The following is a 22,936-nucleotide window of genomic DNA, read 5'->3' as shown; positions in this document are numbered from 1 at the left end:
CCCTGCGACTACTACCAAATAACATGAGAAAACCTGAAATAAAAAAGAACGGTAAGAGGAGTCGGAAGTTTTTCCGGTGATAACCCTCCGACGCTCAAATTAGTTTATGCATTTACGGAAAAATAAAATGTCATTTCTAGTTTTTATGAATAAATAATCTTAAGTAAATGGAATATAAAAATAAAAAATGAGAAAGAAAGTTGAACCTCTCCTAACATGATTTTCTTGTGTTTTTATAAACATCCACCCCTCAGATCGTGGTAATAAATAACCATTAATAAATTAAATTCATGCCCTGATTTTTTGAAGGAGATCTGTAGCAGTTATTTTGACTGAGTCTTGCTTCCTGGTGACTTGGTCCAATGTCTCCTCAAACCCATCTGCTCGAGGTCACCAGAATTGCCACCTAATCAAGATAGCCTGCTCAAGATCATAAGATTTACCTCCTGGTCGAGGTGGTCTGCTCATTGTCTCAAAATTACCTCATATTAGCCTATCAACCATCTGCTCACTTTTTATTTCGAGGAGATAATGGTCACCCTATTTTATTCCCCAAACACCAGTCCATTAATTTCTAGTATTGAGAGTGAAACGAATTAAGACTGAAAACTCTAAAGTTTATAATTTTTTAGAAACTTAAAACTTTAAGCAACTTATTTTGCTTCCTCTGTTGACTGCGCTAAGGGTGAATAGGTATCGTCAGTTTAAGGCTTTATGTCTTATCTAGAGCAAGTTTCAAGACTTTTAACCTTTAATTGACTTAAGGAATTTTAAGCCACTCTTATCAGTTTAAGGTCTTATACCTTATTTGAAATAGGCTTTTAACCTTGTACTAACTTAAGTAACTTTAAACAACTCTCGTCAATTTAAGGTTTTGTGCCTTATCTAGAGCATGTTTGAAGGCTTTTAACTTTTTACCAATTTAAGTAATTTTAAAAAAGAAAAGAAAAAGAATGAATGTATTTTTTTTTTAATTACTGTGTTGCCTTCTATTTGCCTTCCTTGCTTCTAATCTAGCTTACTCAGCATATCATTTTATAAGCTTAACAAGACATTTAGATTTTCTATAACTCATGAAAATTGTGAGTAGAGAAATAACATAACTAATTTAGACATTCGAATTTAGTACGATTGTGTTTTTTCATCCGGTTGAGAATGCTACTCATATCTCTGAGTGCAGATATGAGATGAGAATTGACCAGATTATTAATAGACAGCAGGTCCTTATACGAGCTGAAGTTGACCAAAGCTATCTCAACTCGCAGTTTCGACCTCTCATTTATCTCGTAGACTATGCTCCAAGAAACTGAAATATAACAGATTAGATAAACAACAAAAATTGTAAAAGGATATACAATGGATAGTGAACAACTTGGAGTGAAAAACGAGAAGGAACGCGAAATTCTCTTTTGGATATACGGGCTACTTGACTCTAATTATTCCCAGTAAAAAAAACTTATTCTTTCAGTTACCCCCTGAAGTAGGAAGATTAACAATGGGTTTTCTTTGCTTTAAACTGCTTGTGAAGTAGTACCATCCAACATCTTTTGGGCTGCTCTTTAGCTGGTACAAATTCTTTATTTCTTCCACGGAGGGCTCACCCCTTTCGTACCTCTAATAAGGGACATACAACCCAGAGAGAACTCTTTATCCATTGGGGTTAAGCTGACTAGAAGATATGCTTAATCTTCCTAATATCTTGGAAAAATAAGGTTGGAGAGGTAATCTAACCGCAAGTTTAAAGCATTTTAAGTAAATGGTGACATATCCCTTTGGGGGTCGACTAGAGGTATTAACTTTACCAGGTATCCTTAGTTCAACATCATCTGGAATGCCATATACTGCTCTAAGGCTTTCCAATTCCTCTTGGGTGGTCTCACAATTCATAAAGTCAATAAAATAAGACTAAGCTTCAACCCTGTAACTAGTTTTGGCTTCCTTTGCCGGCCGAGGTTCCTCAGAGGAACTCCCTTCACTGGCCTCATCTTCACCAGCACTTAGTGTTCTACTAGTACCGAGATTTTCACCAGAACTAGTTTCTTCCCCATCAACCTCTTCATGAGGACTATCTGCCCTAGATGAAAAAGAGATTTATGGGGACATTCTCTTAGGAATCCCTCTAAACCTAGATAAACTGAACTCTTCTACGGGAGTTTGTAGATTAGGGTTTTGCCTCTTAGACCGATCATGCAATACACTCGGTTCCTCTCTACTATCAAGGTCTATCGTCCAGTGCTTTCCTTTAGGCATTGTAACAAGAAAAACCAAAAACCCAAACAAAAAGGAAAAACAGTGACACACAAAATATCCAAGTGAGATTAAGGCAATGAGTTTAGGAAACAATACCTAGAAATATGTGAATTGGTGTGACAAGTGCGGCATTTGTGGCAACAAGGGGGAAACTCTTATCAAGAGATTAAAAGTAAAACTAAGTCGAAGCAGAAGAGATAAAAGAAAGGGAAGAGAAAGAAAGGGGAAATTCAAAATTTATAAAAAAAAGGGAAAAGGCGTTTGAAATGACGTCGCGATAATTTGAAAGGACATGCCGGTTTGAAGAGATGCGCTAAGAAACCCAAAAGCCACCACTCGAAGCTTAAACACTTGGCCCAGATTTAGCCATGTCACATCTATTTAATGCAACAAGATTGAAAATCAGGTCATTGCTTCCTGACTAAGTTTATAGTTTCTAGTCTTGTTTCGTTTTACTCCAAATACTAGAAACAGGGGAACTGATGTTTGAGGAATAGAAAGAAAGTCACTTAGAATGAGGAGAAGGTTCCAGTGTATTGCGAGGAGACCAAAATCATGTTGCATGGTTTTGGTTTATAACTTAGGTCAAAGACCTTTACTCAAAAGTTCATCCGTAACGTCTCGGCACGTTCTACTATAACGTTTAAAGCATGATTAGACGTTATAATGGCAGCTCAATAACTATGCAAAAGGACATATTAACTCTTATATTCAGGTGACACAATTAATTTGATAACGGCCTCGCATTGAAAAAACAATCGATACTTGCGGTTGTCTATAAGAATCGAGAAGGATCCTTAAAAGTGGGTCTTTTTCCAGCTAAGAGAAGATGAGATTAAAGAGAAAATACTTAAGTCGTAAGTGTGCGAGATTACTGTTTTTTTAAAAAGAAAAACTCAATTACTGACTTGAGCGTTAGGGAATTTTTGCTGGAAATTTTTTTTGGCACCCCTGACATTTTTCTATTGTTGTAGATTAAAAGAAGTATCAATACAACTTAGATCTCACTATAGCAGCAAGAGACAATGTCCCATCAAAAGCAAATTAAAGCGTTAACGAGACAATCTGGTCGCCATCATCAGGTCGACCAGATTTCAGCATCAATAAAAGCCTTGAAAATCTGAATGAAACATGCGTTCAGAAAAATGAAAACAAAAACTTGGTGCTGAATCCTATATCTCCGTTAAATGTGACTGAAATCCCTCTCTTTCTTTCTGATCATGAATTAACCACTCGAAAGTGTTACACATGTAATGGCTATAATACTGGTCACCACTGTATGGCTGACGTTCCAAACTAGACTTGTCCTTGTTATTGCAAGGGGAAAATGACCAAAGAGTGGTCTTATGTTAATTTGTCCGACAACTGCGAGCACGGGGACAGTGACCGATGGCAGTGGGTTTGTAAAAGGGGTGGTGACTTATATGATGACCATGGATAATTAGAAGGTTTCACCTATGTCCACTATTTCTTCCATTACTTTGTTGGACAAATTTAATGTTAAGGATGTGGGTGGACTTGAGGAGAAGGTTGTCAATTTGAGTGTGAATGAGGGATACAAACCTTTATATCATTTATTGATGTTACTAGTACTCCATACATATTTGTGATATGTGTACAATATTTTCAATTTAATTTGTTGTTATTGGTAGGGTTTGAAGCTGTTGAAGGCATCTCTGGACTGCAGAACAGTTTTAACTAGTGTTTTCCTTGGGGGAACTAATGTTTGAATGATAAAGGGGGATAGCCATGATGCTTGAAGCATATCGTTTTGCTCTAGAGATTGAAATAAGCCGGTTATGTTTTTGACATATGAACAATTATTAATGTTTATTGTCTGAACTTTTCTGGATCGACTGTGTCTATTTTACTATTAGTATTTCTCCTTTGTAAAAGTTATGATAAACTTGTATGCTAAGTTGATTTCCTAAATTCATACTTGGAAAGATTAATCATTCTACCTTATTAATTAGATGTTGCTAATATTCTTTTGAATATTATATATCCCAATAAATAGTATAATGTTCAATTAGAGACCAACGATTGGGCTGTTGTGGTATTGCAAATGAATAAGTTTTTAAAGCTACACCAGATATTAACGTGTAACATAAAGTGATAGACTTAAAATTCCGAGTAAACGAATATTTTATACACAAAAAGAGGTCTATAATATTGATACTTAAGAAAATGTGCTTCGCTTGGTACATTAGGTCTGGTAATTAGCTTTAATGTGTTTGTATGTATATGCATGTATATTTACAATTACTAGCCATAAACACACGGCAAAATAGCCATGGCAGGGACTTCAAATGTGAGGTTGAAGCTTCTCATTGGCACAAACGCTCGTGAAACTTCTATTTGTTGAAGCTGGCAAAAGCACTGTTGATTTTTCCTACCTTTTTTTCTTTGCCTGTTGGCACTGCTGTGAAGCTGCAGTTAAGAAAGAAAAACATGGTGGGTTGCCTTAGTAACCTTTATGGTAGCATTGGCAATCTCAACGAAACATACACGCAACAAAATCAAATCAAGAACTCGGTGTTGAATCCCAAATCATTTTAACATAATGTTGCTGAAATCCCTCTTTTGTTCTCTGATCATGAATCAAACACGTCAAATACTCCAAAGGTTTTACGTATGTCCTTACTAATACAGTTTGTTTTTGTTTATTGATGGCCTAGGTTTGAGGTTGGAAATGAGGGAAGTTATGAAGAGCAAAGTTTTGAAGATAAATTTGGAATCCAAATGTTAGACTACTCAAAATATTCCTCTGTACTTTATTATATGGGTAGTAAATGTCTCTAAATATTGTTAACGATGTTCACTGAAACGAGATATGTTTTTGAAATTGAGAACAAAAATCATGAAAATATTTTTTTTTTCAGTTTTCGGAAGGAAAAATTAATTAATAACGTATGCATAATTAATGCGGCATGAACAACTCCTTGTTTTCTACCAAATTGATCTATTTGCATTCATGTACGTAACTAATGAAGTCATGGTTACGCCTTTTCCTATATATTTTGTACATGATATTGATGAATTATTAGAAACAGATTTAATTTAGTGCATGTTTAAAAACACACTGAGCACTGAGCAGCAATGGCAGCGTCAAAAGTGAGGTTGAAGCTTCTTATAGACAAGAAGGGTTGCAAAGTTCTATTTGCTGAAGCTGGCAAAGACTTTGTAGAGTTTCTATTTTACCTTCTTTCATTGCCTGTTGGCACCATTGTTAAGCTCTTAAGAGAGAAATATATGGTTGGTTGCCTAAGTAGCCTTTATCAAAGCATTGAAACTCTAAGCGAAACGTCTATGCAACAAAACAGACACAAGAATTCTGTGTTGAATCCTAGATCTCCATTTGACTTCTCCGAGATCCCTTTCTTACTGTCTCGTCAAGAATCTAACACTCGAAAGTTTTATTCGTGTCCTAATATTGGTAATCAAAATAATCAACCCACCGTTTTTGGTTATAGTAATCACGATGGTGGTTGCTTCACTACTGATCACTTTTACGTAGCTGATGTTCTGAATTTGGTTAGTCCTGGTTTCAATGCTACCATGAGCTGTGAGTTGTCATACATTTCTCCGGTGGTGGGATTCAAACAATGTTGCGGCGGTGGCTGAGGGTGCTTTTTTTAAAGGGGTTGGTGACTAATTAAATGATAATGGATAATTTGGAGGTGATGCCTATGTCTACTATTTGTTCTCTTACTTTGCTTAACAAATTTAACGTCAAAGATGTGGGCGGACTTGAGGAGAAAGTTGTCGATGTGGGCATGAACGAGTTATGCATGTTGATTATCCATTTATGGCCCTTTAATTGACAAAAAACATGAGCGATTCTAACAAAGGGATCCACACTGAGAGATCCCTTGCCTGATAATTTCTATATTATCTGTAAAATCTAAGAAGAAATTCTTGTTTGATATGATTGTTCACCTTGGTCTGATATATATATGCTTGTTCTGTCTATTTCAATTTTTGTAGGGTTTGAGGCTGCTTAAGGCATCTTTGGAGTGCAAGACTGTTTTAACAAGTGTTTTCCTTGGTAATTAATAAATACCTAATTGGAATTGTCAATGTGGGAGCTAGAGCCATATCCCATATATTTGAAGCTTTTCTAATTTTGGATGTTGAAAGAGGGTCCTATTAACAAGTTTGTAAAGCTGTTTGTGTTCTGTTTTTATTCTTGTTTTCTGTTTTTGGCTACTGCGTTCCTTTTATCAGTAAACATTTTCAACTTTTTTTGACTGTTTCGGATGGTAACAATCTTGTTGGAAGGTTTAATCATCGACACATCTATGTTTATTCAGAATGGCCTATCTAATTCTATTTAGTTTATATTTCTTGAAAACGTAAATCTGATGACAAAAATATTATATCATAGTGAAGCTTGAATCTGAAAATGAAGCTGCTGAAGGTATCATTACCGCATTAGAATGTCCCTCAGTAGTACATACATAAACGTTTTCCTAAACCGAAAGGGTTTGTATGGAAATACTTGTCCGACAAAAATACTGCTTCCCACAACCACTATTAACAAGGAGATCAGAATCCATTTTCCATACGGTAATCGTATTTATACAAATCCTATATAAACGCTAGCCTAGTGGCTTCCCAATTCAGTCATCATCATTAATCAGTTCCTAACAAATCAATAAATTTCTCTATCAAAATCCTTTCAAATTCCAATAACAATAAGATGTCGTCGTCGTCGGAGAATAATAGTAAGAAGATGATAATTCTGAAGAGTTCGGACGGGGAGACGTTCGAGGTGGAGGAGACGGTGGCGTTGCAGTCGCAGACGATCAGGCACATGGTGGAGGACGACTGTGCGGACAGCGTGATCCCGCTGCCGAACGTGACGGGCACGATTCTCTCCATGGTCGTAGAATACTGCAAGAAGCACGTGGAGGCGGCGGCGGCAGCAGCGGGGGGTGACAATGACGTCAAGAACTGGGACCGTGATTTCGTGAAGGTTGACCAAGAGACCCTCTTAGACCTACTCCTGGCAGCGAACTATCTGAACATCAAGGACCTGCTGGAGCTGACCTGCCAAGCTACCGCCGACATGATAAAGGACAAGTCTCCTGAGGAGGTCCGCAGGATATTCCACATCAATAACGACTTCACTCCTCAGGAAGAACAAGAGATTCGGAGGGAGAACCAATGGGCTTTTGAGTGACTTATACATTTATCACTGCTTATAGCTGGGCTCATTAATTAATTAACTAATTAGTGATAGAGTATTAGAGTGGTTTTTTTAGGTGTTGTAGTTTTCTTTTTCCAGTGAATTTGTTGTTGCTAATGCTACCTCGATCTTATCTTTAGTCAACCTTGTTTTTATTGTCATAATAACAGAAATAAATTCAATATGACTCAGACTGGAATGGAAGAGAGAATCATTGAAGCTAAGAAAGCTGCTTTAATTATTAATTATTTGGTACTTAAGATAACTGCTTGTCTAAGCGTAATTAAGCCCAAACAGAACGTTAATACAAAGCATTATTATTCTTCAAATGGCCCACTCAGGTTGCTTTGATCCGTAGGCTTTTTTTCTCATCTTTTTACATCTTAATTAAATTCGCGCTCCAAAAAAATAAAAAATTAAGCAATTCTAACGACGATTCGACTTAATATATCGGATGACGAAAAGAAACTTGAAAATTTATGATAGATTGAATCTTGAAGTGAACAAATATCGAAATTGTGTTTCAAACTTCGAATATATTTACATAAGGTTCAATGGCTCTTGGTTTTTGTAACCAACGGTCCTTTCAGTATTCGATGAAATAAATGAATCCATCCTCCGTTAAGAATTTTTATTTCACCCAATCTTCCTTTTCCATGTTAACAGTGGCAGCTTCCACAGCTACTATATATATATACAAGGCAACGAGAACAAATTTTACGAGCAATCTAATTAGCCTATATCCATGGCACCTTCAAAAGTGAGCGTTAAGCTTCTTATAGAAACGAAGGGTAGGAAAGTACTATTTGCCGAAGCTGGCAAAGACTTCGTAGATTTTCTCTTCTACCTTCTTTCTTTGCCTCTTGGCTCTGTCGTTAAGCTCGTAAGAGAGGAAAGCATGTGTGGTTGCCTTAGTGACCTTTATGAAAGCATTGAAAATCTGAATGAAGCATATGTTCAGGAAAATCAAAACAAGAAGTCGGTGTTGAATCCAACGTCTCAATTGCGTGTCAGCGGAATCCCTCTCTTGCTATCTGATCATCGTGAATCAACCACTCGAGAGTTTTACACATGTCCTAGCTCTCGTGGAGTTGGTCCTAACTTTCATGGAGGTGGTCATAACTATATGTCTGATGTTAAAAACATGACTTGTCCTAGTTGCCAAGCAAAAATGACCAATGTGTGGTCTTATGTTTCTCCGACAGCTGCGAGCACGGGGACGGTGGCTGAGGGTGGTGGCTTTGTAAAAGGGGTAGTGACTTACATGATAATGGATAATCTGGAGGTGACGCCTATGTCTACTATTTCTTCTCTTACTTTATTAAATAAGTTCAAAGTTAAGGATGTGGGAGCTCTTGAGGAAAAGGTTGTTAATTTGGGTGCGGATGAGGTATGTCAATCCTTATTGTCTAGTTCTAAAAACAAAAATCATTCTCAGACTAGGAGCGGGTGCTCACATTTTCTAAAATGCGGATTTAAGGTTCTATTGTCAAATGTCCTACACATTAATTGTAAGTTGTTGAAAAATTATTTTACAACAGTGTGAAAGTATTTGATAATGGTATGAAATTTCAAACGCATATTTAACAAAAAAACCGGGCACTCGTGTTAGAGAAGGACTACTAAAAACAATAAATAAAATATGTAATTTGAGTCTGTGTATTTACTCTGTTTTGTTGTTATAATGTCAGGTCTTGAAGCTGCTGAAGGCGTCTTTGGAATGCAAGACTGTTCTCTCAACTGTTTTCCTTGGGAATTGAAATTGGAATCGTCGATTTGGGAGAATCTGTGGTAGCATATGTACTGAGTTTTTACGACATATAAATAAGAAATGTTTCTTTCAAACTGGCATGTGGTGGAAATAATAATATCGTAATATTTCATCAACAGTTTTGAAAACGATCATCCTTTTGTCAAGGCTACGGTTATGTACTGATTATTCTCCGATCACAAGCAGCAATAGAAGTAGGCTACATAAGTTTAAAAGCCAAATTGGAATATCTGTTAAGTACCATTGTGCATTCTATAATATTGTGGCCAAATATGTATCCGTTTTCAGTCAAGTTCCTATTGGACTGAATCGAGCGATCCAAAATTTCTCTCACAGCATGCATGAGGCCATTGAGGACCGTCAAATAGAATGGGGATTTTGAATGATGTCCTCTTGTTCAATGCAGAAGTCATTCAACTGCACAAATCCTTCTATCAAGATTTAAAATCTTGTAACTCTGTAATCTCAAGGGGAAAATCGTTAATTACTGATAGAATCTTTCTTTTTCTAGTGAATTTGTTAATGCTGCTTTTCTTAATGAATCTCGCTGAGCCTTAACTTATTTAATTATCCCAATAAAAAGATTAATAATAAATAAAGATAATTTGACTAATATTTTAATGAAGAAATTTTGAATAAAGTGTGTATTGGAAATGGTATGGTAAACAACCAAGCAATTTTTGATAGCTGGGGACATTGTAAAAACTGATTGGCCGATTACATCTTGTTCATGGTGAGAACAGTTTGATTAAACGATTTGCTATCTATAATTTTTTTTTTCTATGTTCTATTAATATATTCGAAAACAATAATGCTTCTGTAAAGGCCAAGGTTTTATGTAACAATGCTGAGGATCCTTGGGTTCATTGTATCGTTTGTATTATACACTTCTTGCAATGGGATATAGCTTAAATTAGAGTCTATTTGAAGATGCTGAAGGAATCTTTGGAAGGTAAGACTATTTTAACAAGTGTTTTTATAAGGAATTAATATCAGTATCAGAGAATTAATAGATGTGACCATTTTAAGACTTCAATCTCATTCATTTCCTACGTATATACATACATAGAAGGTATAAAATTATTTTATCTAATTAAAATCCATAAATATTGGCAGCAATTTTATTGTTCAGTTGAAACACACTGAGGTGGTTATTAAAAAAAAAAGTTATAGAAAAGATTAGGGTCTTAAGTAAAATTTTTTAATTTTTCACAATTTAATCCTCATTAGTTCACAGCTCTTTATTTTGGCTTCCTAAGTTTGAATTTTCTTCTTAGTTATGAACCAAAATCTTGGTTCTAGCATACGGAAATGAATATTAAATGTATTAAGTCAGGAAAAAGAAAGTGACTTGAATTTTATTCACACTCATTTGGTTTTGCTATAAATATTTTACTTAATGAATACAATTATTATAAGCTATGAACAATTCCTAGACGCAGGGGGTTTGCTGTAGAGACTAGAGAAATACTTGTCCGAAAAAGATAGTGCTTCCCAGGACCATCGTGGACAAGGAATTCAGAATCCTTTCTCCGACACGGTATCGTGTCCATATAAACGCCACCCTATTCCCTTCCCCTTCACTCATCGTCATCAGTTGCCAACAAATCTCTCTGTCTCTGTGTGTGTGTGTGTGTCTCTCTCTCTCTCTCAAAATTCTTGTCAAAAACGATGTCGTCGTCGTCGGACAATACTGGCAAGAAGATGATAATTCTGAAGAGTTCGGATGGGGAGGCGTTCGAGGTGGAGTAGGCCGTGATGCTGGAGTCGCAGACGATCAAGCACATGGTGGAGGACGGCTGTGCGGACAGCGTGATCCCGCTGCTGAACGTGAGGGGCACCATTCTCTCGATGGTGATAGAGTACTTGAAGAAGCACGTGGAGGCCAAGACGACGGAGGATGATCTCAAGAACTGGGACGTTGACTTTGCGAAGCTTGGGCAAGATACGCTCTTTGACCTACTAATGGCGGCCAACTACCTGGACATCAAGAGCTTGCTGGACTTGCTCTGCCAAACTGTCGCGGACATGATCAAGGGCAAGTCTCCTGAAGAGATCCGGCAGACCTTCCGCATCCAGGATGACTTCACTCCTGAGGAAGAAGAAGAGATTCGGACGGAGACCCCACGGGCTTTCTAGTGATTTCAAGGATATAATGATAAGAGTGAATGGTCTTTGATGTTAATCTTTATGTGCGAACACCGTCCTGTCTTTCCTTAATTTTCTAGTCAATTTATTGGTCAGCGCACTCACTCGAATGACAACTTTTTGATTAAACGGTTTGTTATCAATAATGTCTCCAATTTCAATAAAATTATTATTTTTTTCTCTTTTTTCTATCTTCTATTAATAATAACTCTGAGAACAGTAATGCTTACAATTCCATATGCAGCATGCATACGACAATGAAAATAATATTTGATCTACAGGATGGTTAAATCTTTAAGTCTAACAAAATGATGTCGAAATTGTGGTTCATTGTATTATTTAGAATATTGAATATGAAGGTTCAGTGGTCCTTGCCTTCTTGCTCCATCTGTATGATCATCAATACATCAAACACAGGCAACTATTCCTCTCCCATATTAACATTGGCAGCTTCAAAAGCTACTGTAAACACATAGACCATATATACATGAACAAATTTTACCAGAAATCTAACTAGACTATAGCCATGGCAGCTTCTAAAGTGAGCGTTAAGCTTCTTATAGACACAAAGGGTCGAAAACTGTATTTGCTGAAGCTGGCAAAGACTTTTGCATATTTTCTCTTCTACCTTCTTTCTTTGCCTGTTGACAGTGTTTTGAGCAATTGACATTGGAAATTTGGAATCATTGATTTGCAAGAGCTAGAAGAAACTCCTTAGCATATTCATATAATTTATGGGAACTTGATCTAGTGCGCGCCACATTGGACGACACAGTGAGCACCCTAAGGCCCAATGACCCCCATTTACAACTCGCCATGTGTACGATGATGCACACTAGATCAGATCTCATAATTTATGACAGCCATCTATACTGAGTTTTCCCTATAAATATACTCATTGTGAAACAAGTACTGTTCCTAACCTGTATGTGGTGGAAATAATAAAGCTGTACTTCAAATTTCTACTTGGTAACAGCTTCGGATGGTAACATTTTGATATATCTTATCTTCTCCATCTATGATCATCTTGTATTTTGGTCTGTACCATTGACTAGCTACAGAATATTGAAAGGTATGGTATGTCATATGTAATGATGTCTTGTTCAGTGCAGAAGTCATCCCATTACATGAAATTTTATGTGAAGATTCTAATTTTCGAACTCTGTAATCACAGGAGGAAAATTATCTACTAAAAAACTTTTTAGACCATACAATCACCACAATAAAGATATCAAAATCATACCTTTCATATTTTGAAAACAAAGGTATAAACAATGGTAAAGGGAATCTAAAAGCATAAAAACCTAATAAGCTATGGTGCTTCCTTTGTTCATCTGCAGAATGTTTGTCATCATCTGCTCTGCTGCTTCTCCTTCATCAGTAGGTATCTTCTTCAACCATAACAGATAGAAAGTTGTTTTATCCCTTGAATATTAAGATGGGAAAAGGAACCAAAAAAAAAAAAAAAGCCAGTAGAGTCAAGAAATCCGAGGGAAGATTTCTAATTCAACAATAATAGGGCACATCATGTCATTACCAAATTATCAACCACCAATCATGTCAAATCCAAGGGAAATTTCAACCTCAATTTAGGGTCAAGATGTTAAATCCTAATTTGAAAGCAAATTTCAAAGACTATACTAATGAATTGGTAATGAATTTGGATATCATCAATACATGATTACCATTCCCACTAGCAAATAACAGAGTTATTATCATGGGTGCACAAAATTGTTCTCCGCTAAACTACTTGAAACATAGAAATTATTTTAAGCTCACTCTGCTATCACTAGTAGGAGCACCATGACATAGGATATGATCAGGATTGAGGTCAAGCTGAATGAAATCACTAGTCCTTTATAAATATTGGCTGCCAAGCGAATGGTTGCCAAACAATTTACTGTTAGGCTTTCAAAATTAAGGAAAAACGCAACGTTTACCTGGAGGCTATGGAGAGTACTTGCTATCTAGCATCTACAAAATTCAATCACTAAAGAATATAACCCCAATAGCCCCTTGGAACTTCGTATACATAAATGTATGATCTATCTACCCACTACATACCCTGAATTCCCCTCAAACCAACAAATTCTGCAATAACAAAACTCAAGTTGGAAACCAAAGGCCTAACCTGATTTCACAAATGGTAATGTAATCGTTTTGCAGTGATAACACAAGGCATCTAACGCGCAAACAACATAGCTCAATACATAAACTGAAACATATACACATACCTCAAAGAGAAAATCAAACTTGAGATACCCAAATGAACCCCCTCGCAATCCTAACACTTCCGACTTAAAACCTCCTTCCATCCCCCGACTCTTCTCACACTATCCTGCACATTTTTTAATTTCATTTTTTCCTCATCCCCATGCATATTCAACGTCATTGTTGTAACGTCATCATACCACGAGCCGGGCAAACTATTCATCAGAACCACCGCTTGCAATTCATCCGGAACCCCAACTCCCTCCCGTTCCAAATCAATAGCCATCCCTATCATCTTCACAACGTGCATATTCGCCGACATGGCGGCGGTGCCTTCCCCCATCTTGTGACCCACATAGCGTTTGAGCAAAGAGATGCGCTTGGCCATGGAGGGTTTCGTGAAAAGCGAAGTCAGAGCGTCTAACAATGACTTGGCCGTCTCGTGGTCGTGGAACGACAAGAAGAGGCTGTCGTGAAGAGTGCCGAGAATGATGTGCCGAGCGGTCAGGTCGTCGTCGAGGAACTTCTGGTTGGCTTCCGGGTCGGATTCTTTGTCAGGTATGGGCTGTTCTAAAACGTACTTGACCTTGTTGTCGAAGAAGACGGCGTCCAGTTCGCGCCTCCAGAAGGAAAAGTTGGTGCCCTTGGGGTCGAGACGCCATCTCGATTTAAGTTCGGGGAGTAGCATTTCCGAGAGTGAGAGAGAGAAATCTGCCATCATCTTTGCTTCACAAAGAATCGCCGAGAAACAGTACTCGAGCAATGTTCAACTTTTGGTCACAAAACAACGGTATTTAATGCTCCTTTTTTTTTTTTTTTTAAGAATTTTTTTCTTTTTTATTTATTAAATATATAATTCTTATAAACTTAATTATTTTATTTTTTAAAATTAATATATATACACACGCGCGCACACACGTATATGTTTTAAAACACTGATATAATCATAATACTAAGGATATTTAACAATTAAAGTTATGAGATTACTTTTGATGTTATCTATTATGACATTATTTAAATTTTTACCTTCTAAAGAAATATCTACTCCACCAAAGGATGTTGGGTCCTTCTATAGACTTGGTTGAATGATCAATTCTCTAGCGTTTGACACACTGTATTGTATTATGTTGTATTACATTATTTTAATGTTGGTGTATTATATTATGATGTATTGCATTAACACTGTATTATAATAATACTATATAATATTTGGTACTACACTGTACTGTATTAATTTTTAGTGATTAATTTAAATTAAAAGATTACATTAATATATTTAAATTGTATTAATATTTTATATTATTATTTATACTATTATTAATTTAAAATATTATTTATTGAAATTTATTCATATTTAAATATTTATTATTAGGTATAATAAATTATAAATTTATTAATAATTATAATGTAAAAATAAAAAAATATTTTATTAAATTAAAAATTATATTTATTTATTATTATTATTTTATTAATAAGCAAAAGCAAAAGTTAAAGCAAAGGAAAGTCAAAGCAAAAGCACGTGAAAAGTGAAAACGTTAGAGGACAAAAAAAAAAGTAAGCGGCAGTTGCCGCATTAGCTTAATTAGCTTAAACCCGATTTAGAGTTGGGTTTAGCTAATGCGGCGCCCAATAATGTAGTGTTGCTGTAGTCTTTTATCTACTAAACATGGGCCTGTATAAATTTAATGTAATGAGGAACTTTAATACATCAACCAAACACACCCTAAGTGCTATATCTGTCATACTAGTATGGAGCTGTTCCAGATCATTGATGTTTTTTAACTAAACAACCGATGTTTTGGCTCATTTTATTTTTTGCTTTATGATTGAAGAATTTTCCTAAACTATCCTATTATCTTTGAGATTGTCTCATAGAAATAAATGAAAATTTTATTTAAGAATCTATTTGAAAAATTATATCAAATGAATCTCATGAAACTATTGATCAAGGTACAACATATTACATAATATTATAATTAATATTTACAATCACATTACAATCACATAATTATTGGGACTGAGACTAATTTACATCAAATCTCCTCTCTAATATTAATTGGTATAACACTGCTAAGATTTTAACTCTCTTTAATATTCGAAGGATTTCAACTTTCACTCAATAGATGAGAAAGAAAATTTACTTTAACCTTACTTAAAGAAATTTAAATTAAACCCCCACAATACTTCTATGAGAATTCGAACCACTTCCCTCACAAGTGGCTCTAGCCACTGGGCCTTAGCCTATTGGCTGTTAACGATAAATTTTTTGATTGCTTAAATTTGGGTTGTTTTGCTGATCAGCTTGGTATCTTTGTTCATCTGTCCAACAAAGTTCAGTAAAAGCACTCGATACAATTTTTATTGTGAAAAGCAGAAATCATTCTTTCAACAAACAAAATTAAAATAGAATAAAAGATCTTTGCGCCGCCTTCAAAATTGATCTGAAGAATTTGATGGACAATGGACAATGGACAACCCTCTCGTTTGAACTTTGAAGATGAACAAAGGCACATAATATCACAAAACTAGTTAGTTGCAGGTTGTAGGTTCAACAAGGAATTTGCTGTATATACTTGTAAAGCCAATCAAAAAAATAAAAAGGAAAGACATCTTGTGCTCAAAATAAAAAGTTTCCAGCCTGAAAATCATTCTAACAGTTAAAGAAGCTTTTCCTGTTTGTTTACTCAGAAAGCAAAGGAAAAATACAGAGAAAATTATGTAGCTAGAATGAATCTAAAACCATCTTATTAATCTATATTTGGTTCAATATACAAAAGTATTTATACTACTCACTGGAACCTTCCATATAAAACAAACACGTGAACTCAATACAGCTCAGCTTAACAAACTTTTAGAGGGAAATAACTAAACAGAGCAACGCTTGAATAACAACTTGCTAACGGCTTGCCAGCGTGGCTGCTGACTCAGTATAATCGTACTCTTAACACTAACTAAGCAATATTTTTGGTAAAGTACTCAAAATATATTCCAAAGATGATCGAAGCACCATGTACCCTTGGTCTGGTTGTTCTCCTTCACCAATAGGCACCACCCTGAAACAAAAGAACATATAAAATAATATTCAGCACTTCAATAATGAAAATGAAATAAATATGGCAATAAAGTAGATCAAAAGCATATCAGATGCAACAAGTCTAATAACGTTATTCCGTAACAAGAGTATGGAAAGGTTAATTGGTGCCAGGATCTAAATCTGATATCATCAATACAGTAATGGCCAGAATCCATGGTCTGTTAAGCTTGCAATCATCGGCACTAAAATACATAAACATTATCAAAATGTGGTGGGATGATCACTACCATAAGTATATCGAGATAGAAGTATGGGCATGGTATAGTGAAACTTATCAATAAATCTAAACTTCCCTCCACGACTCTTCCATAACTCTTGAGAGTCCATATTTGCACAGTCTACCTACCCAGCTGGTACTTGATGATGATTACAATATTTAACACCTGAACCAATCCATCACAAACTAGATAAAATGACCCCAGAATGTCATAATTGATAAACCAGAACAAAGAATCTACTCGAGTCTAGGCTCTATCTGCACAACCCATACACGGCATTCAACATATCAAACACCACAATAGTCCTCCCAATCGTGTAAAATCACAAAAAAAATAATTAAAGGATCATAAATTACACATACATTTAACATCTATACCTCATAGCTAATTGGGACAATTAGATTTGCGATGGCCGAACTCTCCACAGCCATGACAGTTCCCTCTAAAGGATCCTCTTCTAGAACTCTTAGCACTTCTAGCACCATCATCATCGTCGTCATAATCCTCAGGACTTGCCTTACGATACTCTTTCCATCCTCCAATTGCTCTCACTTTATCCTCCACATCTTCCAAACTCAACTCCTTGGCATCCGAATCAATACTCACCACCATCCTCTCAACAGCATCCTCCCATGAATCCGGCAAATTGTTAATCAAAACAACAGCTTGAAACTCGTCCGGAATCTTAACCCCCTCCAACTCCAACTCCTTAGCCATAGCCCTCATATTCAAAACATGTTCCCTCACAGGCATGTCATCAAACATCTTGCGGCCCAGATACTGCCGCAGCAATATCATCCGCCTCGTCATCGAGGGTTGAGTGGAAGCAGAAGTTAGGGCATCTAACAAAGACTTGGCCGAGTCGTGACGTTCGTAGTGGTGCAGACGTGAGGAGTCATCGAGACGGAAAAGGATGATGCCCTGAGCTTTCGAGTCGTCGTCGATGTGGGCAAATGGGTCTTTTTCTTTGTCGGGGATGGGGTCGGTGAAGACGTACTTGAGTTTTTTGTCGGCGAGGACGAAGTCCAGTTTGTGCCTCCAAATGCGGAAGGCGGTGGCCATGCTGCCGAGCTCGAGACGACCTGTCGTTTTGAGCTCTGGGTATACTAGATCAGAGAGCGATCCACTTGCCATTGTCGCAGCGTGCTCAAATTTTTTGGTTCCGTGATGGCGTGATCAGTTAGAGAGAGGAGGAAATGAGCGAGAGGCTATGAGTGCCATTACCCAATTTTATTAATGAGAAATATGGATGACAAAAATTCCCAGGGACGGGTACTCTCCGGATTTTTTTCCATTCGAAGTGGGTATGAACATAATTTCACATTTAATTTTTTATTTAGAAAAGAGGTTTAGAAATTTTTTTACCTAATTTTTTATTTAGGGAGAGGCCGAAGATGAGGTGGAATCCCTATCCCCTACTCATTTTTTTATTTTAATTTTTTAAAATTACTAGTAAATAAATAATAAAATTTAAATTATAAATATTGATAAAAATAAAAAATATCAAAATATTTATATTATTAAATTTTTAAGCCTAATTAATTAATTAAAGTCCTAAATTTTTATTTAGGACATTAAAAAGATCGAATAGATTCTATTAGTCCAAAATTTTTTAATTTTAATATTCTTTAAATATTTTAAACTTAAATCTATTTTTTATTTATTTTTAGATGTTATAATTGCCCACAGCGAATCACAATTTTAATATCTAATCCAATCTAATCTAATATTTGCTCTTGATTTGCTCCGATTTAACTATTGTGTTGTAAAAGAAATAGTCCACATTTATAAAATGTCCATGCCACCATTGAAAAATTTAATTTTGAATCTAAATTCGATTTTATTTGTAACAATTTTGTATTAGACTATTAATTTATTCATGATAGTTTGTAAAAGAAATTTGTATCCCTTGCATGCTGCATTACTTACTAATTTAATATATGTGACTTTTGTAATAGATATTAATGTAAGATATATTTTGAACTTTACTTTTATTTGAATTTTTTATTTTAATATGAATAACTCAAAATCAAAAAAAAAATATTAGTTATTCGATGATCGGGGATCCTCAGGGATTCCCTGTTATTATTCGGAGAGAGGATGTGAATTTTTTCAAGCAATTCTAACGGGGACGGGGAGGGGACGAGGACACACACAAAATATCGGGATGAATACAGGGAGATTGATCCCCTCCCCTCCCCTCCCCATTGCCATCCCTAATGAGAAAGGACTTAAGTGTCGCAGAAGCAAAACTCGTAGGTTTCATCCTAAATTTATAGACCTATGTGTCAAAATTGTAATTTTTCTAAAGTCAAGTGCGTTGACCATAAAAAACTACCGCCCAACAGGCTTGCAGCCAGCAGCAGCATTCTAACTTTGCTTATAAATCTCTAACCTCCCTCAATGTAATATATGCGGAATAATAATACAGATTGAAAGTGACACACAGAAGCACAAGGCATGGCAACCCCAAAGGTAACTCTGAAGCTTCTAATCAACAAAATGGAACGCAAGGTCGTTTTCGCAGAAGCCAACAAAGACTTCGTAGATTTCCTCTTCTACATACTCTCATTGCCCGTCGGCTCAATCGTTAAGCTATTGGAAAACAAAACGACGACGACGGGCTGTCTTGGTGATCTTTATCAGAGCATTGAAGCTCTGAGTGAAACCTACATGCAGCCAAACCAAGACAAGAACTCGGTGCTGAATCCCAAATTTCCCAAATCCCTCACTGAAATTCCTCTTTTGCTGCCTGATAACAATAGCTATGAATCGAAGCCTCTGAAATTTTTCACGTGCTCTAGGATTGAAAGTACCTTCAGTGGTTATAGTCGTCACTTGTATCTGGCTGATAATCCGTTCAGTTCCTGTCCTATTTGCCGGCAGACCATGAGTAGTGAGATGACTTTTGTTTCTCAAGTGGCGAGCACAAGCACGGCGGCTGCGGTGGCTACTAAGAGAGGGTTTGTTAAAGATATGGTCACTTACATGGTGATGGATAATTTAGAGGTGATGCCCATGTCTACTATTTCATGCATCGCTTGGCTCAACAAGTTTAATGTTGGGGATTTGGGTTCGCTTGAGGAGAAAGTTGTCAATTTTGGCCTTGATGAGGTAATTTGATCATCATTTTCCATTTGTATTTTTTTCCTTTTTTTTTTGGTGGATAATGGGTTTAGTTATCTGATTTTTTTTTTAATTTCTTCGTGGGAATTGGTTAGGGTTTGAAGCTGCTTAAGGCATCTATGGAATGCAAGAATGTTTTGACAAGTGTTTTCCTTGGGAACAAGGGAGCTTGAGATTTCAAGACAGTAACTTTCTTTGAACTGCTTTGGATGGTATATATTTCTAGTATGCTCTGTATTATTCTGTTCTGTTATTACATCTAGTTTTTTAAAATGAATAAAAAATTGTGTAGTGTTGTTTTTAGTGCTCTGTTTGTCATAAAAGTTGCCGCCGGCAGCTGAGCTGATCGGTGTTCTGTTACTTTGATCAATGCTCAACAAATTGAATGTAAAGGACGTGGGAGTGCTTTAGGAGCATCGATGGGATGAGAGGCTTGTGTATGACCTAAAAGTTGTGAATGTTTTAAGTGTGTATGTGATGTTATGGCGACACTATGGAGTCCTTAATGAATGCAGATGTCGAACTCATGTTTCCTATTTACTTTCATGATTGGTTTTTTTCAATTGTGCATGTAGCAAGATTTTATTCGCGATAAGAGTCTTACTTTTTGTTAGGTAATTTCATTATCGAACATTAGGTGATGAATTCATTTTTTTTAAAAAAATTTTTTTGGTGTCGTGCTCTGAAGGATGCTTAAAACTTCAGACTTTCATCATTTAGCATGTTGAGTCCTTGGCTAATTTCAGAGAATTCAGTGGGGATCAGGTAATGATCTTACTTTCACCGTGCAGCAGTTTACAGAGTGAATTCTAGATGCATTTGCAGTAACGCTCAAGATGAGAGAAGGTTAAGAAATAAGAATTCTAACTTTGAAGGTTCAGCAATAAATCAAAATGAATTTTGGCTATTAATTAGCAAAACCAGCATGGCTGTCGAATTGACTTTGTGATGTATTTTTCTCAATATCAAACATTAAATCTAGTCTATTTTCCTTAAAAAAATTATTGACATTTGAAGTTGCTTCATTTATTATTATTTTTTTCTAAAGAAAAATTTGGAGGTTTTTAACTTCTAGCAGGATACTAGGAGTATGAGTCCCTCTCTCTCTAAATATTCTTTAATAAATCCAGATTTCTCACAATAACTTGAGAATTTTGGATCATTTTAACTATTTGAGTGAATCTAGGCCTGAACATTGGTAACATTTTCTCTACTTCATGCAAACTAGAACAATTAGCCGTGGCAGCCTCCAAACTGAGTTTGAAGCTTCTTATTGACACGAAGGTTCAGAAAGCGCTTTTTGCAGAAGCTGGCAAAGACTCTGTAGATCTCCTTCCCTAGATTTTCTCACTGCCCATTGGCTTTATCAGTTTATCGTTAAGCTTGTGAAGAACAAACACTTGATGATGTTTATCAAAGCATTGCAAATTAAACTATACCAATATATTTATTCGGAGTAAAGAGAGTCTGGTGACCAGCTTAATTAATATTACTGTATTTTACAGCTTAGCAATGTCTCCGTAGGCTTTCCGAAGTCCTCAAGCTGCTGCTTTAGATTTTGTTCAAGGTGTGGTTTTGTACGTTCTGTTGGATAATTCGGAAATGATGCCTGTGTCTTATGCATACTATGTCTTCTATTACTTTGCTCAACAAATTGAATATTAAGGATGTGGGCGTGTTTTTACGAGAAAGCATATGTTGAATCAACTCGTATTGTTTCCAGATTACTTTCATGATGGGTTAATTTTAGCTGTGCACTCTGGAAAGATTTTATTCAAGAGACAAGTCATACTTTCTATAAAGTAATTGCATCATCGAACCTTTGGGTGATGAATTTCTTTTTCTTTTTTCTTCATTTTGGTGTCGAGGTCTAAAGGATATGCTTAAGACTTAAGACTCTCCCTTTTTGAAACTGACTGAGAAAAAACGCCCACGAAGAAAAAAACATAGTTAAAGTGTTCTTTCTTAAAAGATTTAGCAAAATCAGTAACAATTCAGCAATTAATTAAAATGAATTTTGGCAATTAATTTGCAAAATCAGAATCCATGTCAGCTTCACACATTCCTCCAGAATTGGCAGACAATATTTAGTTATCATATTTTAATTTGCCTTTTTATTTAATGCTCCATCATTTTGATATTTTGAACTCCTTTGGGGTGGGATTGCAATTATTTCAAGTGTGCTCTTTATTGTTTTTTTTAATTGTTCTTTTAGTAAATCTAATAAGTAAAAATAATTTAGTATCACACTTCTTGGTGTTTTAGCAAAAAATGAAGGAACACTTGAAAACGCAAAATTATGACACTCTTTGATATTAATTTACAATGGTTAATAGTTGTGCTACCATTCACGATTTGTTAATTATAATAATTTTATATTTAAAACTTAAAAGTTCAGATCATGAGAAAATCTGTTTTGGTTGGATAATATTCCATTACCAAGATTTAATTCAAACTCCGCTAACAAACATAATATACAAACAATGAAACAAAATCGGGAAAAGAACCTGGTAGTCACACATCAATGTTGAAGAACAGTATGTATGATGGTCCAATTATTAGGTTGTTCCACGAAATAAATTGGAAAAATGGAAGCAGGGTTCGGGAAATTAAAATAAACACGATTTTGATATTCAGTGAATTAATTAAAACTGTGTTCCGTTAAAACAAGGTGACTTGCAAAAGAAGCTTTGTTTTGGAAATTCTTGGTGTTCTTTTTCGATAAGCAAGCTGACGCAGAACAAAAGCAACAAAAGCAAGAGTCGGCGAAATCAATCAAAGTAAAAGACAGCAATCGATCGACAAAAGCAAGACAAAGGAAGACAAAGGAAGCAATGGTAACAAATAAAATAAAGTGAAACAAAAAAGAAAGGCAGGACAAATCACCGGAAGCCAGCACAATAGGCAATCACAAAAGTCATAAAAAG

General features: G+C 35.8%; 4 protein-coding genes and 1 pseudogene across 6 annotated transcripts; 4 read left to right on the top strand and 1 right to left on the bottom strand.

The window, feature by feature from the left end:
* The first annotated feature begins 6,637 nt into the window (after positions 1–6,637).
* Positions 6,638–7,642, top strand: LOC102623092 (SKP1-like protein 1). Its single transcript, XM_006485962.3, has one exon. It carries the CDS (start codon positions 6,953–6,955, stop codon positions 7,433–7,435), a length of 483 nt encoding a protein of 160 aa, XP_006486025.1. The 5' UTR covers positions 6,638–6,952; the 3' UTR covers positions 7,436–7,642.
* A 490-nt stretch (positions 7,643–8,132) lies between these two features.
* On the top strand, positions 8,133–9,513 carry LOC107178004 (hypothetical protein). The gene is made up of 2 exons (XM_015532622.2): positions 8,133–8,831; positions 9,133–9,513. The coding sequence occupies exons 1-2, from the start codon at positions 8,187–8,189 to the stop codon at positions 9,199–9,201; spliced, it is 714 nt and encodes a 237-aa protein (XP_015388108.1). The 5' UTR covers positions 8,133–8,186; the 3' UTR covers positions 9,202–9,513.
* Positions 9,514–10,557: 1,044 nt separating this feature from the next.
* LOC102623362 (SKP1-like protein 1A) lies at positions 10,558–11,632 on the top strand (annotated as a pseudogene).
* Positions 11,633–12,583: 951 nt separating this feature from the next.
* Positions 12,584–14,354, bottom strand: LOC102623666 (uncharacterized). 3 transcript variants are annotated; one of them, XM_006485965.4, is made up of 2 exons: positions 13,595–14,354; positions 12,584–12,751 (listed from the first exon to the last, which is right to left on the bottom strand). In XM_006485965.4, the coding sequence occupies exon 1, from the start codon at positions 14,290–14,292 to the stop codon at positions 13,645–13,647; it is 648 nt and encodes a 215-aa protein (XP_006486028.1). In that variant the 5' UTR covers positions 14,293–14,354; the 3' UTR covers positions 12,584–12,751; positions 13,595–13,644. The 3 variants fall into 3 exon arrangements, with proteins under 3 accessions (XP_006486028.1, XP_006486027.1, XP_006486026.1); XM_006485964.4 differs by having other exon boundaries at positions 12,584–12,748; XM_006485963.4 differs by having other exon boundaries at positions 12,584–12,785; positions 13,595–14,353.
* Positions 14,355–19,241: 4,887 nt separating this feature from the next.
* Positions 19,242–20,549, top strand: LOC102624804 (uncharacterized). The gene is made up of 2 exons (XM_006485966.4): positions 19,242–19,997; positions 20,105–20,549. The coding sequence occupies exons 1-2, from the start codon at positions 19,344–19,346 to the stop codon at positions 20,180–20,182; spliced, it is 732 nt and encodes a 243-aa protein (XP_006486029.1). The 5' UTR covers positions 19,242–19,343; the 3' UTR covers positions 20,183–20,549.
* Positions 20,550–22,936: the final 2,387 nt, after the last annotated feature.

Source organism: Citrus sinensis, chromosome 4 (assembly GCF_022201045.2).
Source record: "Citrus sinensis cultivar Valencia sweet orange chromosome 4, DVS_A1.0, whole genome shotgun sequence".
NCBI lineage: Eukaryota > Viridiplantae > Streptophyta > Magnoliopsida > Sapindales > Rutaceae > Citrus > Citrus sinensis.
The sequence above is the reverse complement of the archived record's forward strand: the minus strand, read 5'-3'. Positions and strand labels throughout refer to the sequence as shown.

What these genes read in the sequence shown, in the direction of transcription:
- LOC102623666 (XM_006485965.4), bottom strand. Translation starts at nt 14,292, where the DNA reads ATGATGGCAGATTTCTCTCTCTCACTCTCGGAAATGCTACTCCCCGAA.
- LOC107178004 (XM_015532622.2), top strand. Translation starts at nt 8,187, where the DNA reads ATGGCACCTTCAAAAGTGAGCGTTAAGCTTCTTATAGAAACGAAGGGT. An exon ending in TTAATTTGGGTGCGGATGAG is followed by an intron (nt 8,832 to 9,132) that starts GTATGTCAATCC and finishes TTATAATGTCAG; the next exon opens with GTCTTGAAGCTGCTGAAGGC.
- LOC102624804 (XM_006485966.4), top strand. Translation starts at nt 19,344, where the DNA reads ATGGCAACCCCAAAGGTAACTCTGAAGCTTCTAATCAACAAAATGGAA. An exon ending in TCAATTTTGGCCTTGATGAG is followed by an intron (nt 19,998 to 20,104) that starts GTAATTTGATCA and finishes GGAATTGGTTAG; the next exon opens with GGTTTGAAGCTGCTTAAGGC.
- LOC102623092 (XM_006485962.3), top strand. Translation starts at nt 6,953, where the DNA reads ATGTCGTCGTCGTCGGAGAATAATAGTAAGAAGATGATAATTCTGAAG.